This window comes from Lethenteron reissneri, chromosome 34 (genome assembly GCF_015708825.2).
Source record: "Lethenteron reissneri isolate LAM-NWPU_2019-01 chromosome 34, ASM1570882v1, whole genome shotgun sequence".
Lineage (NCBI taxonomy): Eukaryota > Metazoa > Chordata > Hyperoartia > Petromyzontiformes > Petromyzontidae > Lethenteron > Lethenteron reissneri.
In genome coordinates this window covers 3,816,626-3,836,307 of record NC_083812.1, presented here as the reverse complement: position 1 = coordinate 3,836,307, position 19,682 = coordinate 3,816,626, and the positions used below count along the sequence as shown (strand labels likewise).

Below are 19,682 nucleotides of genomic sequence, written 5' to 3'. Positions count from 1 at the left end.
TCGACGCGACCTCCGGCGTCACGTGACGGGGGACTGGTATAATACCCATTACGGGGGGGGGGTGGTATAATACCCATTACGGGGGGGGTTTGATTATTCCCAGCTGATCAGGTCACCCGCTGCCGCCGCCCCCGCCTAACTCTACCCCCCTCCCCCCGCCTCCTCCCCCCCCCCCGACTTCAAGGCAACATTTTCCTGACCGCTTAACACCCCCCCACCTCCACGCTCGCAAACTTCGCGATATAACGAAGCACCCCGCAATGCGCGCCGCCTGCTTCTTCCTGCGCAGCTCCTCACCCCCAACTCACCCCCCGTCTCTCTCACCACCTCCCCTCGTCTCCTCCGCGGTGTTTACTTTCATCACGAAGGAGCGAGCGAGCGAGTGAGCGAGCAGAGAGCGCTAAAGCCGGTGGGATTTGCACATCTCTAATCCGCTAATGACAACCGTGGCGCGGGGGGGGGGGAGGAAATATTTGCATGCAAGCGGCGTGCGATAATTGTTCAGCTTAAACGTGTCCAAGAAGAAAGAGACGATGACAACAACAACAACACAAATCACAAAGCGCTCCTTTTGAAAGTTTGTGCCATCCGCTGCGTGTAGGGATCACAGCGTGAGCTGCCCATCAATCTTCGCTGCGTGGACGGGTATCCTGTGATGAGCAGCAGACTTTTGTCAACCAACTTCTGAACGGTGGCTTGCCCTTGGCCTTTTTGTTTGTTTAGTTTGGCCACTGCCAGGGATTGACGGCACTTGAACCACCGGTGAAGGTCGGGACGGCCGTGGAAGTCCAATGAGATATCGCGAGCCACTGGTGTCACAGCCCTGGCCACAAAATCGGATTCAGGCGGTCAGATTCATAGGCCCCAGGCACTGCCGCCAATCACCAGCTTGCCTCCATTCTGAATAAGACGTCAAGAAATCAACAATGCATTTTCTTTCCGGTACGGTTTAATTGAAAAAAAAAAACTCATTCATTTAGAACGTAAACTGTTAACTATTACAATGGTAAATTCTCAAGTGGCAAAACAAAGGTCACAAAATAAATGTCGAAAAAGAAATGCTTCGCAAACGAATGAATGATGCTCGTTACGTATGCACATCATCCTTCTCCTGTGCCACAATGTAAATGAATTAATGATATTCAAAGTCATCATTAGACCTCCTTTGCCAGTACCAAAATATAATAATCGGGGATTTCCCCCTTTTTTATGGCAACAAAACTGAAACCTTTTAACGAGGATTCATGTCTGCATTAACCACAATACTTGCAGTCGAGCACCAATTGGGTCGAGGCTCAAAAGAAAGCCGTCCCTTGGTGTACCAATCAGTTTCAAGGACAATGCATATATTATCATAGTGTGTTTTTTGTTTGCATTTTGACTGCAAGTATTGTGGTTCATGCAGACATGAATCCTCGTAAAAAGGTTTCAGTTTTGTTGCCGGAAAAAAGGGGAAAACCCCGATTATGATATTCACAGTGTGCACGGCAAAGGGATGGACTTATTTGTGACACCGTTGGCATTGCCTTCGAATGGACGCGTAGTGGCAGTGCATTGCAAAATGTTTATTGCAATTCATCGTTCCCTTAGGCGGAGTTAACTGCGGTGGTGTGTGGAAGATTAACTGTATACATCTGCCCTCTGCAGGATTCACTCGGCAAAGCCCACGGATTTAGTTCAATTCATCGGTGGGGAAAAATCGGCTTCCTCTCTCTCATCAACATACAAACATTTCATAACTCCTGTCTGGATGTTGTTGCCAGTGTGATGTGAGTCCTATAAATAAATAGGTCACTTATTTTCACAAATCTGGACCTGAAAAAGAGTTTTTCAGCCCACATTCTAGTTGACACATCAACATTGTCCTAACTGGGTCATCGTGGTCACAGAAACGCAGACGTCCGAGAAGTTTGTGTTTAGCGTTGTGTGTTTGCGGTGGCTCCGATGTCCGATATTTTGGCCCAGCTGCCGGGAGCGTCTTCAGAAACGCTACAACTTCAGCGTTGCATTTCAGTTCCCGACGAAGCTCCCAACACGTTGGTGCGAAACGTCGGACGTCGTGCCGAACAACACGCGCGCACGACCCCAGAAGCGCATCGGAGAGGCATTTCCAATGTCGTGCTTAGATCACGTGCAGGCTTGATGAGCAGTTGTCTCGAGGTAGCGAGGAACCAATGTAACCGACATCACTTCATTTACTCACTCATTGGCCGTTTATGTTTAGAACGATCTGTTCGTGGAGATAAGAGGTTTCGGAGAGCGTTACATCACAACCGCGGAAAAACCTACGCCGTAGTATTACAAATCTACGCAGTGGTATTTGAACACAGGTGAAACAGAATCAACAACTTCTGTTTTACACTTTCGGCCTCGTAACATCGATCTTCAAAAATCTCCAAAATAGAGACAGCCGAATCACAAATTCCCCACTATGTGTTGGTACAGCTGAGAACACTCAAACCTCATTCCTTTAGAACTGCTTTTTGCGTTTAGTTTGTTGTCCTTCCCCCGCACCGACGATTAGCATAGTTGGCTACGTACGGTGCGAAAGAAGTTCAACATACGTACGTACTTTAAAAAAATATACGAAAATCAGTTTGTTCATTCGCCCCCCTCCCCCCCCCCCCTTTCAATTCTATCCCGATTGTGCTATCGGCATCGCGTCGCGAGATGAAAAACCCATTAAAATCTCTCGCAGCGCGGTGCAACTACGACGCCGCGTCAGATTGGGCCCGCGGAAGTGGATATCACAGAGTTACCACAGATCCCTGCCCAGTAGAGAGCGGCACATTCCTACGCACTCCCTCTCTCTCTCTCTCTCGTGACAATCCAACCAATATTGTAATGATCAGAGCGGGAAGTTTAGCCAAATAAAGTGTGAGAGAAAAATCCCCCCAAATTCGTTGCAACAATTGTTGCAACGAATTTGGGGCTTCACGGCCCGGCTTAATCGGCGGTGCCAGCTTCAGTGCTCTTGAGCTCTGAAGCGACACAGCCGGGCCTCTCGCTTGCACCCGCGGCTAACCGAGGACACACGGAAGGGCGGTCCGAGGCCTGGCTGGTGCGCTGTGGACGGGCGTCCGGCTGACGAGTGTCGCAGGATCAACCCAACGGGGGGGGGGGGGGGGGGCCTCATAGTTCGTCCTTGTCCTCGCCCTCGCAATAGCACGAGGCTCGCTGGCTGTTGAGGAAGGACTTGCAGCCGAAGCTCGTCACCGTCTTGTACAGGAACTCGGCACCCGTCTCGCAGGCTGAGGGGCAGACATGGGAAGAAGGGAAACACGAAACAAGCCAGCCTCGTGTAAGACAAAATCGCACCCACCCCCCGCCCATTGGCAAGCATTGGCAAGCAATCTCAGGGCTGCCGCCCTTGAATTAGCCAAGCAAGTCGTGAAATTGTTTGATTCAGTATGCAACTGTCCATTGAATCTCCAATATACTCAACAGTCAGAGACTGGTCAATTCTAGCCGATGGAAGAAAATGAGAACACACAGAGACACAAAGATCCCCCGTATAGCCTTAACAGACTGTAGGGGTAAGTGCTGTTAGCGAGCACCTATGAAGGCCGGAACGGTACACGAGGGGGTGGGTGGCCAGCACCACGCCCGGCCGCTTTTGTCTCTCCAGTGGTGATGTTTACACACAGCACCAGTTACTCATTTGAGGCTGAGTCGACCTAGGAGAGGTCCAGGACCGATTCAGATCATCGTTCGAACTGGGGTCGCCGAGATCGTAGCGCGGCGTAGCGCTAAACGCTCCACTATCGCTCCCCCCCCCACCCCCCCGCACACACACGCCGCAAGCAACAGCGGTGTGATGAAATATAATATGACACCATCATCATTATCATCGTCAACATCGGCACATTTCTGCTCGTTGCATTGGCAGGCTGTGACCTTTGCTCGCTTGTTGTCCTGATACCGGCGTTCGTCATTCTACCGCAGGTGCAATCAACGTGATCTCACTGCTCCTCCTCATCTTCTTCTTGTTGTTCGTACGTCCGTTCACTCGCTTGATTGACATTCTGTCATTATGTTTATCCGATTGGTGTCCCTTCCATTTGCAGCAAAGTCGCGCACCATTTCTTTGCTTTTATCTCACGGATGGCTCTGATTCTGCGATGTCCCTGATTCTTGTTTGCCCTCTAATCCACATCTATTCGTGGCTGCACATCAGGCAGTTTGACTGTGATATATCTATCACAGCCCTGATGGTAAAACATTAACTTTGTAACTTCACTCCACAAAATAACTTAGTGGTGCATCACTGTCACATAATCGTGTATCTCAAAATGCAAGTATCATCGTGACTCGTGTAGACGCTACTTTTATAAGTATTATGAAAAGTCATGATTAATATGCCATTGTTATCAATGTTATTATCAAGCCAGATGGCTTAGTGGTATAATACGCTGCTCACAATCAAAAGTCTGCGAGTTAAATTCACCCATCCAGGGTTCACCAGACCGCGCATCTCTCTGAAAGTTGTTACATTTGAGTTTCACTTCACGAGGAAGTCATGGGTCGTTGTCCTTTGGATATGGTTTGCTCCCTCCATAGGAACGTGGAGTTTCCATCACTGGCTCATGGGTTCATTTGAGAAATGAACATTGCCCCATGCTCAAATGAATGAGAAACCACTCTAACTTGTCTTTAATGATTGAGGTAGCAATGTGTTGTTTAGCTTGCATTTAATAATAATAGCAATTATGTTTTAATTACTATACTGTACAGCCCCGTGGGTGGGGTCCGTGGACCGGTTCTGCGATCGTTCTCCACTGAAGTTTGCCGTGACAGGGAGTCGAACTTGGATGGCCCGTTTTAGAGCGCAGTGCGTGCGTGTGTGTGTGAACCACTGCGTGCCAAACCAACCAACCAACCACCAACGCCTGAGCGTGAAATTGTAGTCGTTGCTCTACATCTACATCGGCCGTACGAAAGAGAGAAGATGATGAAGGTGTTCATCTTCTTGGTTCTTTCGGTAAAGTCACGTAGAAGGGAAATAATAAAATAATAAAAATAAAACATAATAAAATCATTCTCACGACGTTTCGGCCACAACGCAAGCAGCCGTCCTCAGGTGAAGAACAGGTCTGTCGGAAAGACAGTGTATGATGAAGGTGTTTACCTGCGCACCAATTGCCCTCCGCCAAACGGCGCAAGAAACAAAGTAAATAAATTTCACGCAGCAACAACAAAAAACAACGACGACGACCAAAATCCGGCTCTTGCGGGCGAACGCACCGTCGATTTTGGAGATAAATCCGAGGGTCTTGCGCAGGTCCGTGCAGATGGAGGAGAGACAGATGCGGAAGCGAGCGTCGCACACGTTCTTGCTGGCCCCGCAAGACTCGTAGCAGATGTCCAGCTGATTGCAGCACTTGGTCATGGACGGGATGCCAAGGTCCAGCTGCAAGACGACGCATTTGGTGGTGGGGGTTGGGGAAGATCAGCCGGCGCTTGACATCGGAGCCTGCGTGGGCGCTGAACAATTCGCTCGTCAGGGGGGCAATTTTCTAATGGGGGCTGGTAGGGGTGTGGTGTGTGGGGTGTGGGGGTGTTTGCCGTCGCTTTATTACGAAGCAAATATCAAATTCCTGAAAATCGCTTTGTTGCACCGCAAATGCTACTTCCTGTGCCTTCGGCGTTCGACAATGCCGGTAATTCCTGACAACGGCTCCGCACCTGACATGGTCTGGGGCCCAGCCCTCCGTCCCCTCTCGTGCCGACGAGTTTATTTCCCAACAGGCAATGGGCCAATTTCCCGAGTTGATCCCATGAAAATCACTCACTCCTGTCGTAAAAAGCCTGTGGTTTTTCAAGGTGAGCGTCGCACACCCCCCACCACCCACCACCCACCACCACCCACCATACGCTCCCTGCTCCTTAAGAACCCTGGCGGATTGCACGGATGCAGGCGGCGCGCGCGATTGTCTCACGATTACAAAGGAGCCGTGTGACATTTTTCACTTCTTGTTTCCTTGCTCGTATGTTTGCTTTTTTTTCCACTTGCCGAATTGAGATGAACCGCGAGGCCACCGTGCGGCATGTAATGTAAAGTGTTCATCACCCGGTGGGAAGTGATGCCGAGATACAATGGTAACAAATTAATTCTAGATTTGAAGCTTTCGTGACTGCAAGGATTCATACTCTTAGATTTTTTTCGGTAAAGTCACGTAGGTAAAAATGTATTATAATAAATTAAATAATATTAATAATCATATAAATAAAATAATAAATCACGACGTTTCAGAGGCAACACAAGTCTCCGTCATCAGGAGGGACCGTCACAGCTAAATTTACCGTATCCAGTGAGGCAAATTTCCAAAAGACAAGCTCTTAAATACAAGTTAAGGGGGGAGGGGCTTATCTGAATGTGGTAGCCAATGAATGGAACGTGTTGGGGGGTAATAAATTCCTTCAAGCGCTCACAGGGATCTCATCCACACTCTTCAATGGCACACACCTAATCTGTTATATGTTTAAAAAAAAGAGAATCACGTCACTTAGTCTATTGCAAATAACAGATTAGATGAGCAGTGCTGGGGTCGATGAGGCTAATCAGACCAAAGGTGAAGAGAGAACAAAATGTGACCACGTTGGCATAAACTACGTCCCATTATGCAATGGGAGGCTTCGTTAGCTGAAATCGGCGCAGAGGTTTAAGAGTATCTCCAATTTTGGCCCATTGCCTGTCGGGAAACAGGTGGAGGACTTCTTCACAAATCTGGCTGTCGCCTGATGAAGCTGGTTGTAATTACTGGCGAAACGTCGTACTCAGATCGTACATGTTGTAGCTTGGCTCTCCAACACACCGGTGTGCTGTACTAGTACACTACACTATACACTACACTATACACTACTATACCACTACACTACTATACACTTCACTACCCACTAGTGTTGTACTAGTGACGAATTGGCCACGTTCTGTTTACGAGACAACCCTTACTAGTCGGCTGTGGCGGGTTTAACGACACATTTCTATATTTACGCGATCTAACCCAAAAAAAACTCTATTATAGAGGTCTAAGAGTTTGCCGGTCAAACGTACAACTTTGCAGCACTGGCTTTGGTCTAATCGCCTACCACCAAACCCCCCAAAATCCGCAAATCTGCCCATCGCCGGCTCCATCGTCGGTCTGTCAAATAATTTCAAAATCCTCGCCATCGACAACCCCCCCGTGCTCAGCGCATTAAAGGCACGGCGGTCGCCACCTCAGGGCCTTGCCACGCGTCCGCCCAACTTTGACCGATACGGAGACCGCAAACAGCACTCGGGCTTTTTTGCGGAACTGGCGGCACTCGCCACGATTGCCGCAGCGTCGGGTCACCCCTTGCTCGGACAGCAGAACGTCGCCTCGACGAACCACAGCGGCCCTCAAAAACCAACCTGTCCTGGCTCGGCATTTAGGCGCGGCCACATGACTCCCGTGGCTTCGTTAAAAAAGACGTCGCTATCATGTGCCACCGGGGTTTCTCTCTCTCTCCAGGTTCTCCCACCGTACCTCTCTACCCCACCCTTCTCGCACGTCTAACAATCTGCTCATCGCACACCCAAGAACCAGGACTGTCCTGGCTGAGTGGAATTTCTCCGTGGCTGCATCGGCGGCCACCTGGAACCCTCTCCCACTGCACACAGGCAGCAGCAGGCAGTGGCAGCAGCAGGCAGTGACAGCAGCAGGCAGTGGCAGCAGCAGCATCCAAGCACTCTCCACTTTCAAGCAGCAGAGCTAGGCTCACCATCCAGGCTCTCGCCTGCTTCAGGCTCTAACCTGTCCAGGTACTCACCTGGTTCTGGCTCAAACCTGGTTCAGGCGATCACCTGGTTCAGGTTCTAACCTGGTTCAGTCTCTCACCTGGTTCAGTCTCTCACCTGGTTCAGGTTCTAACCTGGTTCAGTCTCTCACCTGGTTCAGTCTCTCACCTGGTTCAGGCTCTCGCCTGCTTCAGGCACTGACCTGGTTCAGGCTCTCACCTGGTCCAGGCTCTAACCTGGTTCAGGCTCTCACCTGTCCAGGATCTCACCTGGTTCAGGCTCTAACCTGTCCAGGATCTCACCCACCCAGGCTCTCACCTGGTTCAGGCTCTAATCTGTCCAGGTGCTCGCCTGTTCAGGCTAGCTTATGAGGGACTTGAAGCTTTGGCTTGAAATATGCACACGTTATGAATTGTTTATTATTAATGTAATGTAAACAGACAAATTAGCTGCTATCATGCAGATGCAGTGTCTGCATTCAATCACTGAACAAGTGAAGATAAGGCAAAAGGCAGGGATTTTATATCTTACCAAAGTTTGTTCATTTCATGCCTGAAAGTCTTTGTAAATGTGTTAAATGCTAGGACGTAACTACGTATTAAAAGCACCTGCTTGAAATTGATAACAACGACGAACAGTGGATTATATATCTACGTTTTGTAACTTCATAAATGTTTTTCCTGGAGGTGTAACGATTCCCCTAAATAGCTCTGATTATTGGCTGAATTGTCACGATTCAGGCTCACAGATAGATTTAAGGAATGCACTATTTCTTAACATCAAGGTGACTGACAGTACTATTGGCTGTCTACAGAGCTCACCGTGAATCTATAACTTGCAACTTACACAAATCTACCAAAGATCAAATTGATACACCGTCACCACCGATCAGCATCCCGCACAAACCGAGTATCACGATTGGCTACGTACGGTGTGAAAGCAGCGAGATGTTAACTCTTTTGTCTCGTATACAGGAGTTTGTGGGTTCGATCCCGTCCCTGACGTCTGCTTTATATTTGGAGTTTGCATCTTCTCCCGGTGGTTGCGTGGATTTTTCTCCGGGTCCTCCCTCCACATTTAGAATCAACATCACGCGTTTAGATTATTTGGCTGCTATTTGTTTCCACGTGATCAGCCACTTCGTTGAGCTATCATTTGTGGCCAGGTTGCTTCCGAAAAAGAGCTATACAGCTCAGTGGGCCTTACCTGCTAAAATAGTTAAGTTTAGAACATACGTCATACCTATACCATTGATTTTACACTAATTTTATGGTGCAAATGAAACTGTGTAGTTGTTCCGTATGAAGCCTGTTAAGACGTCCTGAGGCCCATGTCAACAGCTGTTCCTTCTCAAAAACTTATAAGTGCTGCTTCAGGTTAACGCGTTCTGAAAAGTTCGCGTATTCGTGTTTGGTGTTCTGAGAAGTGCCGATATCGCTTGCCGTCATATAACAGCCCATTTCAACCACTGCTCTCAATGAGATGCTTGGCAGCGGAAACGTTAAGCCAATCTTCAATTCTCTGCTTGGGGAGGCCTTCATACCTGCGGTGTTATTTTTCACCCCTGTTGATGACGATGACTTAAGAGACACATTGAAAACAACTCTTCTTTTTTTTTTGGTACATGCTCTCTCGAGTTTTACAGCGGCTTTTTTCATACGTGGCTTCAAACACCGCATGACCGCTTCGTGTCGGTAACGTTGTGTTATCGCTCAGCGACATGTTGACCCTGGGCTGTATTAAAATGTGCCTTCAGCACACAATCTGAACTTACAGCCGAGGGGGACTTTGCTCTCGGTCAAGGCAGGGTGATGCTGTCAGCTCATGCAGAAAATAAGATTACCCCTCGGTAAACTCGGCGATAATCCTCAACAAACAGCGGCCAAACATTTACGGGCGCATGTCACCGCATTTTTTCACATCTTCAGACACATGCTAGCTCAAAAAGAAAAACCCCACTGACCCAATACACTGCAACAACAGCAAAAAATCAATTGCCATCACGCTCATACGCAACAAGACCCACTGTTGGGGTTACACATCCAATGTTGTAAAAAAAATGGTTACCAATTACAGCTAAATGACCACAACACCCAAAATAACACGGAAATCGATGCGAAGAGGAGAAGGGATGCCGCGCGCCGAAGAGCCTCGCTACCCCCCCGAGCGGACAGCAACTTACCCCGTCAAGCGCCTGCACCCCCATGAGAGACGTGGCACAGCCGTTGGGCAGCGCCGCCTTGTAGTCCTTCCTTGGCACAGGGACGGCTCCTGCAACCCCTGACGAGAGGGGGGATGTGTTAGCAACGCGAGTCTGCCGCGAAGGCAATTCGCAACGGGTTATTGCCGAACGCGAACATATTTCTCGGTTGTCACAAGGTCTGTCAGCAACGTGTAGTGGTACTGCTTGTTGCTCTGCGTCGACATCAGTCATACGAAAGAAGCGTCCATTACCTTTTTACCGCAACACAATTCAACACAATTCAACACAATACCAGATCTCTTCTTCTTGGTTCTTTCGGTAAAGTCACGTAGAAGAGAAGTAATAAAATAATAAAAATAAAACATAAAATAATTCTCACGACGTTTCGGCCACAACGCAAGCAGCCATCCTCAGGTGAAGAACAGGTCTTCAGACGCTGTCTTTCTGACAGACCTGTTCTTCACCTGAGGACGGCTGCTTGCGTTGTGGCCGAAACGTCGTGAGAATTATTTTATTATGTTTTATTTTTATTATTTTATTATTTCCATTCTACGTGACTTTTACCGAAAGAACCAAGAAGATAGTTCTCGGTTGTCACTAGGTCTGTCAGCAACGTGTAGTGGTACTGCTTGTTGCTCTGCGTCAACATCAGTCATACGAAAGAAGCGTCCATTACATTTTTACCGCAACACAATTCAACACAATACCAGATCTCGTCACAATTCCAAATCTGGCCGGCCGAACACAGACGCCAATTGCCGGGTAAATCCCGGACAGCCGGGTAACCCCCACCAGCTGTGTGTAGCTCTACCGATGTGTTTTGAATTGTTGTTTATTCCACTCGACGCCTGACATTTTCATGAAGTTCTCAAGAAGCTAACCCGGCACGCGGAGCCAAAAGCACGCTGGGGACACCATGCCCCGAACAACGGTGCACCGCAACCTGCCGGCGCATCGTGTAGAGCCATTTCCGACGTCGCGTTTAGGCCACGGGCTCTAGAGGCAGCTGCCGCGTATTAGCGAGGAACTGATGTGAGCGACGTGATTTCATGTCGCCACTTTATTGACCATTAGGATCGATCTGTTCGCGGAGACACACAGGTTTGTATGCCAAAACTCAGAAACGCATTGTGGTCGAGCTGAACTCCTTTGTGGTTTCACAATCATTAGCAAGTGCGGAAGTGAGAAAGAGCCAGGGGTGAGAAGGGTTTGTGTTTTTGACAAGAAGGGCCTTCCATAAAAACTTTTTGTTTGAAACTAAACAATTTATATTTTACCAGGTGAGGCCCATTGACCTGTATAGCTCCGTTTCAGAAGTGAACTGTCTATCAGAAATGATAGCTCAACGAAGTGGCTTATCACGTGGACATCTATAGCAGCCAAATACTCTAAACGCACGTTGATTCGAAATGTGGAGGGGAAAAACCGGAGGACCCGGAGAAAAATCCACGCAACCACGGGGAGGGAGACATGCACACGCCAAATATACAGGCGTCAGGGTCGGGATGGAACCCACGAACTCCTGTATGCCAGGCGAGGTAGTTAACATCTTGCCACCGTGAGAATGAGGGAACACCTCTACATTTATACCGTTTGGGAAAAGAGAGATTGGGTGTCTAGAGTGTCAAATGTGAAATTTTTTTAATCTAATATTTATGAAAGCTATTTGTTAATTCACCGCTGGATAAAGGTATATTCATGCCGTGTAGGTCGTGGGGTGTCCGTATAGGTTGTGGGTGACCGTGTAGGTCGTGCGGGGGATGGGGAGTTTTAACCATACATGTCGTGAGGGCTTTGGGCAGGTTCAGATCCCACTCCCGAGGGGCATTATCTGGCGTTGAAGGTTGGTACACTCTGTGGGATTTGCGGGCCCAATTAAAGCAATTATTCCACTGATTGGGAGAAGGCACCAACGATAACAAAACAGCGTCTGTACAATACCCTTGGCAGTTTTTGTCAGATCACAGACACAATATAATGCGCGTCTGGACCACATTTGTTTGGACACGAACAAACATTGTGTCGTGACACAAAAAGTACTTGTGCAGAATTTTTTGTTTTTCTTTTACAAGGTAGTTTTTACTATTCACATGTAACCACCCTGTTAAAATTACCTCGTTATATTTTGTGTTATTCATTCGTCTTCAACAGTTGTAGATCACAAAACAATTACGTAGTTTCTATACGGGGTTAATTATGTGGAGGACACAGCTGCTAAAAATGGAATCCTTTCACAAATATCTACCATCCATTGCCAGATAATATAACTTTGTTGTTGTAACAATTACCGGCTTGCACTTTGCCGAAAATGAAAACGTACACAGTATAGCAAAGGCAGTGCATGCAATTATATTTCATATTCAGAAGACTGTCAAGTAAAAGTAAAACTGTGTTTAATTCCAGATTGGGCGGGGTATGGGGGGGCAGCATTGTTTATTTATTTATTAGTAAAACTATTTATCTCAGATATTGGTGTTTAACCTGGGGGGGGGGGGGGTGCACACTGCGAGACACGGCCAGATTTTTAATAAGACGAATCATCGAAAATACAAATTAAGCATGGCCACGTAAGAACAACTACTTTGTTAATAGAACCCAATGTCTTTATTAACATTATACCTTGTTTACGCTTGAGAACCAAGGGGATGCAAGGCTACAGTAAGGGTTAAGAACCACTGCTCTCGAAAATCCCTTGAGATGCACACATCACGTGTGCAAGGGATGTCCGGGGTGTCACGTGATGAACACCAAACGTCGTTCTGCACGCTGCACTATGATCCCAGCGACCTCAGCTTGATTACTGTCCGTGCCTAACGAACGTGGGTAGCGAGTGAACCAGCTGCTGAGTCGGATGCATGCTCTGTATGTTGAACTTCTTTCGAAGCCGGACGTAGCCGCCAACCGTGCTAATCGGAGGTGCTGGGGAAGGACAACAAACTAAACACAAACATCAGTTCGAAGGAAGTTCGTTTTCAATCTGCCATTCAACAACCAGCATTGACCAGCGTGGTGAAGTATGGTCAATCCCTCGAAAGAAACCGTGTGGGGAAGACTTTAAATCCAGCGCTGAGTTGACAAAGGGTTGTAAACTATTAACCATTAATCCAGAACGTTCGTGTCACTAGCACAACACGCTTGTTTAAATGCCGGCGAGAGCCAAATATTAGTTTTGCTGACCAATGTGGTTTGATAGAATTGATCATGTTTCACAGGAAAATTGTACAACTTCATGCAATACAGAATCAGAATATTTATTTATCCAGTTTTTCAGCGGCAGTCGATACATTTCTAAAGTATGGGGAGCCAAAATCCAACTAAATTGTTAAGATGAAAATGTAACAAAAAATATTTATATATTTTTTTGCCTAAAAGCTCATTTGCAAGGGACAGCTAATTGCTCGGTTGCATTGCCCTGGGCATTGTTTACCGGGCTACGAACGCGATGTCTTTCTAGATTTGTGTCAACAGAGATCGGTGGCGTGAGCCCTGCTAGTGACCTTGTCACAATAAGAGGGGGGCATGCAATACTCGGCGAGCAGGTCCTGGTGTGCCCTCACAGTCGATATTCAAACAAACTCCCGACAAATGGAAAACCTAAAACGTTAAACAGAATGCTGGACGATATAATCCGTTTTTGTCTATCACACTAAGTACGTATGTTCAGCTTATTTCGCACCGTACGTCGCCAAAAATTTTTTTGCTTCTTGTTTTTAGTTTTGGTGTCCATCACCCCGCACCTCCGATTAGCACGGTTGGCTACGTACGGTGCTAAAGAAGTTCAACAATGCTAATGTATACGCGAAAGGGCTGCCACTGGGTGTACCGACGTTTTGTGACTTGACCAGGAGAATTAAGGACGTGGAAGGGTGGGGGGGCTTAGCTCCACTTGATCACTCTCATGCCGAGGATGTCATGGTCGCGAGATGTGAACTCCCTCTCCTGGTATACAGGATATCGTGGGGTTCGATCCCGACCTGACGCCTGTATATGTTGGAGTTTGCAAGTCTCTTTCTCCCCCCGTAGTCGCGTGGACTTTCCTCCGGCTCCTCCGCTTTTCCCCCCCGGCCGCTATAAATGTCCACACGGTAGGGCCAGCATCTAGATTTGAAGCGTTCGTGACTGCAAGGATTCATATTCTTAGGTTTTTTTTCGGTAAAGTCACGTAGGTAAAAAAATAAAATTAATAAAAGTAAGATAAAAAATAAAATAAAAATCACGACGTTTCGGAGGCAACACAAGCTTCCGTCTTCAGGTGGAACTGTATCACTTGATACAGCTATCGTGCTGTGACAGTTCCAACCTGAAGACGGAAGCTTGTGTTGCCTCCGAAACGTCGTGAATTTTATTTTATTTTACATTTATTAAAAATATTTTACCTACGTGACTTTACCGAAAAAACCTACGAATAGGGCCAGCATCGTCGACCTCTCATTTGTGCGATAGCCCTTACCTGGAAAAATAAAAAATAAAAAAAACAAGTTCTGTTTCATTGAACCGAGTTGCCAATGTCGGTTTGCGTGGGTTTTACTGACCATGCTTGCAGCGGTACTGGCACTCCCCGTTGTAGCCGCCGAAGAATTCCACCATGGACTCGAGATAGTTGTCGACCTTCTCGATCCCGCGCCGCAGATTCTGCACGTTGAGGCCCCAGCCCTCGGGCTCCTCCACCACCACGTTCGTTGTTGCTGCCACCAACGTTGAGATGAGAAGCAGCAGCAGCGGCGTAGCCAGGCAGGACGCGGATCTTGTTGGGCACAGCGGCATGGTCGCGATGTGACCCGCTCTCTCTGTGTTCGGACACAAACGGAAGGGGCGATGAATCTCGATTTGCGGCTTTGCGTCGTCCGATGATTTTAGTCTCCTCTGCAGTTAATCATTTGATTTGAGCAGTTGGACTTTAGCACGCGTGAAGTCACCGGTTTCGAAATCGGCTCCGGGCGCTATTTTGTGTTACTTTTCAACGTTATGTGTTGTCTGCACCGTTCGGCTTACACTGCAGCGCTGATGATTTCAACGGTGGCCGTCCAAGTGTGGGATCGGTTCAGCCGGAAGGTTCACTCCTCCGTATGAGCTATCTGGAAATGTTGAGGGCACGAGCTTTGTGTTGCCACCTTATGTAGACGAATGTGCTCTACAGTGGCATGTCTGAGTCGAAGTTGTGATTGGTTATAGCGAGCGAGGGAGCCATGAATGTAAGTGAATGATTAACTCGCAGTCCGATAGTAGGGACGTAAGGTACGTAGTTCATGCTGATGTTGACGTGTTGGCAAGCTGCAACAAATGTGGTCTTCATGTCTGGTTGCGACATATCAGTGTTCGTCATGATTATCATCAGCAATGTCCCGACAACACGTATTTGTAAAGCATCCCGGATAAATTAGAGGGTATACTACATACGGTGCCATCAACTTCAGTGAATAACAATGGCTAACGAAGGCATTTTAAAGGCTATGACACTGGCTCCAATGGAAACGTTTATCCTTCACTTTGTCAAAAAATATTAGGACAGTTGCTATTATCATGTGATTTAACAACCCAGCATGCATCATTCGCAAGAGTTAGGCCATCGTGGCGAGATGTTAACTGCCTCGCCTGGTATAATAAGGACGTCGTGGGTTCGATCCCAACCCTGACGCCTATATACTTGGAGATTGCGTGTCTCTCTCCCCGTGGTGGCGTTGATTTGTCTCCTGGTCCTCCGGTTTTCCGCTTCACATTTCGATTATTTGGCTGCTATAAATGACCACATGATAAGCCACGATGTTGAGCTATCATTTGTGGCCAGGTCGCCTTCGAAAAATAAGTATATAGCTCAGTGGGCCTTACCTGGTAATATTAAAACATATATTTTAATAGTTTGTGTGCCAGTATCTTGGTCGAAACTTGCCAAGTGTGTAAAAAGAAAAACAACAAATTCCTCTGTGCGAGCATACGTGGCATTGATCACCACCTACTGAAACGCACTTGACAGCACCCTCTTGAAAAATGAGTCACGAGACTCACTGAGGCTTGCCCGGCTAAAACCCATTACAGGGCACACCGTTGGTATTGTTCATACGGCCATTGCACATTAAACGGCGTTCGCATGGTAGGCAGCAGAGTACAGCGGGAAAAAAAATGTTGCACTGCACTTATATATCTTGATTTGAAGCTTTCGTGACTGCAGGAATCCATACTCGTTGGTTCTTTCGGTAAAGTCACGTAGGTGACTTTATTTCACGTAGATATTTTATTTTATACCTACGTGGCTTTACCGAAAGAACCAAAGAGTATGCACTTATATACTCCAACATCTATGTCCCCAAGCTTAATTTGGAGATTTCGTGACTGCAGGAATTACTCTTTGATTATTTCGGTAAAGTCACGTATAAAGATAACATAATAAATTTAATAATAGCATACGACGTTTCGATTGCAACACAAGCAATGATCATCAGGTATAAATGAAATAGAAACAAAAAATATAGTATACTTATAAATGTAATCTACGTCCCCCCCACCTTTAACCCACAGCGACCATCATGGTTCAGTATGTATGGCCGAATCACCTCCACAACGCGGTGTGGGGAGGCCCTCGTGCAATGTGCAGTCAATGTACAGAGTCTAGATTTGAAGATTTCGTGACTGCAAGGATTCATATTCTTAGGTTTTTTCGGTAAAGTCACGTAGGTAAAAACATTAAAATTAATAAAAGTAAAATAAAATAAAAATAAAAATCACGACGTTTCGGAGGCAACACAAGCTTCCGTCTTCAGGTGGAACCGTCACAGCCACGACAGCTGTATCATTTACTGTATCATGTACTTGATACAGCTGTCGTGGCTGTGACGGTTCCACCTGAAGACGGAAGCTTGTGTTGCCTCCGAAACGTCGTGATTTTTATTTTTATTTTATTTTACTTTTATTAATTTTAATGTTTTTACCTACGTGACTTTACCGAAAAAACCTAAGAAAATGTACAGAGTAACACATGAATAGGCATGATCATAAGCTGTGCTCATGTTCGAGCAGCACCGGGCAAACTAACCAAAGCGTGAGTCATCGCTGACCCCTCAGCAATCATACCCCAGCGCTGCTGTGAACTCAACGTGTCTCGGGTCTCAACGCACCATGCGTCAGGATAAGCAGCGCAAAGGTCTTCCCATTTCAGTAGCATAGGCTGATGGTGTTTGTCTTGCACCGTTAGCCCTAGTTGGCAAGATAGGCTCCGAGGTGGCAGACCCAAGCCCAGGGTTTAAAGATCGGCGATAGTTAAAAAAAATCTCAGCCACGGCTCTACGACGTGGTTCGATGCTTCCTTCTTGGCTTGATTTTAGTGCGGGGGTCGTGGCGCGCTCCACATTAGCCGATCCGCTGCAGCCGTCCAAGCACCGTGCAGGCTTACACGTTTCATCTGTGGTCCAATTGACAATCACAAATCCTGATATTTCCTTGAGAGCAGGGGTCCCCAACCCCAGGCCACGGACCGGTCCGTGGCCTGTTAGGAACTGGGTCACACAGCACCAGGAGGTGAGAGCGGTGAGTCCACGCGTGGCCCGCCAATTGTTTTATTATTTACCATTTCCATCCGCGCCTCTTTCCCCCACTGCGCACTCGTCTCAGTCAGTGTTGGTAAGCCCACAAGCTCTAAGCCCTAGCCACGATGAGTAAAAAAAAACGTCGCTGGAGAGCTTCTTTTGAAAAGGAAGAAAGACCCAATGGTGAACCCCCCCCCCCCGTCCGTCCGTGAAAACATTGTCTTCCACGAAACCGGTCCCTGGTGCCAAAAAGGTTGGGGACCGCTGCTTTAGAGGGTATTACAAGCAATGCAATCGTAATGCCAATGGGGCCTGCATGCGGTGTGAGGTGACTAGTGGCCACGGGAGGTAATGACAAGTAAGTGAGGTCAGCCTATCATACGAATGCACTGGTGGCAGAGGTCGCAACCGAGTACCCGATACCCGTACCCTACCCGTACCCAGCCGGGTACGGGTAGCCGTTTGCGACCCTGGTGCGGCCGGGTACGGGTACGGGTAGGCCGTGAGTCACTGGTGAGTAACCGTTTGTCACTCGTTTCGGGTAGGGAACGGATACCCATTTGCAACCCTGGTGCGGCCGGGTACGGCTACGGGTAAGGAATCAAAACCCGTTTGTGACTTCTGACTGGTGGTGGCCACGGGAGCTAATGATGGGGGCATCAGTTGTGAGTGTGAAGGGACTGGTGGCCACGGGAATGTTCGAGAAGGGGGCGTGGTCCGGTGACGGAAGAGGACGGTGGAGTCTGCTGGTGGAGCGAGCGTCCAATCAGCGAGAAGGTTCGAGAAGGGGGGCGTGGCCTCGGTCAATATATAAAAGAGAGATGTGCGGGAGACTCGGGGTTGTTGCAGTGGGGGTCTCCGCCTGATGTCAAGCGAACGTGCCTTCAATAAATTGCCATCTCAAGAGAAGTCGTCATTACACAATTATCTGGCCGTAGCTACAGATGAGGGCACTGTGGCATTGCCGACATTCGACTGAGTTTTAAAATATATATTTATACAAAAAAGCACGTGCAATAACATGAGTACGTGTTAAAACATAATGCACACAGAGCCGTTGATTCACACATGTATGTTGAACTTATTTCACACCGTACATAGCTAATCAGATGTGGGGGGGGGGGGGGGGGGAAGGACAACAAACTCAACACAAAACTGTTCGAAAAAAATGTAGTTTCCAATCTAAACACAAGTTGCTATTGATACACGTTGCAACACCATTGAACGTTTACATTGATATATCTGGTTCCCATTGTATATACAGGGTGCTTCAAAAAATGTTAACACTTACATTGGACGATCGTTTTTTATGGAAAAGAACGAATACACTGCACCATAACAAATGTATGTTAATAGCTTTAAAAAGTAAGTCTCCACTTGTTCCCTATAATTGTCAACACATTGCCTGGAATCTTCCCCAGGTGGTCTCCAGAGGCCGGAGGCACATTTCTTGTGGTATTGTTGCAAATTCTCAGAAGTGTGAACATTTTTTGAAGCCCCCTGTACATCTGAACATGATGTTGTATGCAAGTTCCGCTTGGCAAAAAAAAAACCTCGTATTATTTTCCCAGTGCCATTTTCATTTTATGGTGTAAAAAGTTCTTATAGAGAGGGAAGCTAGCCGACTTGTAGCTTTAACTGGCATGACTCAAGGCTGTTACAACTTGTTGTGGACAGAGACTAAGGCGCAACCTTTAGCACAGTAGCATCAACACCGCCCATTCTCGAGCATATCCAACTAATTTAACACTAAAAAAAAGCAGCATTGTAAACCTTGCAGCCAGTGTGCATACGTGGTACTTGAAGAACGCAGCTTTTAAAAATAACAAAAGAACATTGCCCGATGGCAAAGCACTGCAATCTGGGTAAAGTTCATTTTCAAAGTCGAACAACTTCATTAGCTACGAATAACATTCGCAAAATCACATTGTCATTAGCACAAAGACCTTCATTTTACCTAGAGGAGAACGTTTTGACTTAGATTTACAATCTTTTCCCCACAGCTATAACAAAATATATACAAATGCAGTAAGTTATGCTTTTATATAATTAATGCGTAATACAATTAACATTTTAATGCGCGTTGTGCCTTCACAGTTTGAAATGCCAAACAGGAAAATGTGCCATCTGGAAGGGAATGCCAAAGGGCGTCATGAATGGAGCACGAAAAAACCACCAGCATCCAGACATACAGAAACGAGTG

General features: G+C 47.2%; 1 protein-coding gene across 2 annotated transcripts; it reads right to left on the bottom strand.

Moving 5' to 3' along the window:
• Positions 1-927: 927 nt before the first annotated feature.
• PLA2G12B (phospholipase A2 group XIIB) lies at positions 928-15,113 on the bottom strand. 2 transcript variants are annotated; one of them, XM_061565010.1, is made up of 5 exons: positions 14,955-15,113; positions 14,495-14,749; positions 9,942-10,039; positions 5,245-5,410; positions 928-3,251 (listed from the first exon to the last, which is right to left on the bottom strand). In XM_061565010.1, the coding sequence occupies exons 2-5, from the start codon at positions 14,724-14,726 to the stop codon at positions 3,133-3,135; spliced, it is 615 nt and encodes a 204-aa protein (XP_061420994.1). In that variant the 5' UTR covers positions 14,727-14,749; positions 14,955-15,113; the 3' UTR covers positions 928-3,132. The 2 variants fall into 2 exon arrangements, with proteins under 2 accessions (XP_061420994.1, XP_061420995.1); XM_061565011.1 differs by having other exon boundaries at positions 9,942-10,030.
• Between the last annotated feature and the right edge of the window lie 4,569 nt (positions 15,114-19,682).

Bases quoted from the DNA above. Each gene is read 5' to 3' on its own strand.
- PLA2G12B (XM_061565010.1), bottom strand. From the start codon at position 14,726: ATGCCGCTGTGCCCAACAAGATCCGCGTCCTGCCTGGCTACGCCGCTG. The intron at 10,040-14,494 runs GTCAGTAAAACC...CCCTCTCGTCAG, and splicing joins CCAGTACCGCTGCAAGCATG to GGGTTGCAGGAGCCGTCCCT. The intron at 5,411-9,941 runs GTAAGTTGCTGT...GTCGTCTTGCAG, and splicing joins GGGTGCAGGCGCTTGACGGG to CTGGACCTTGGCATCCCGTC.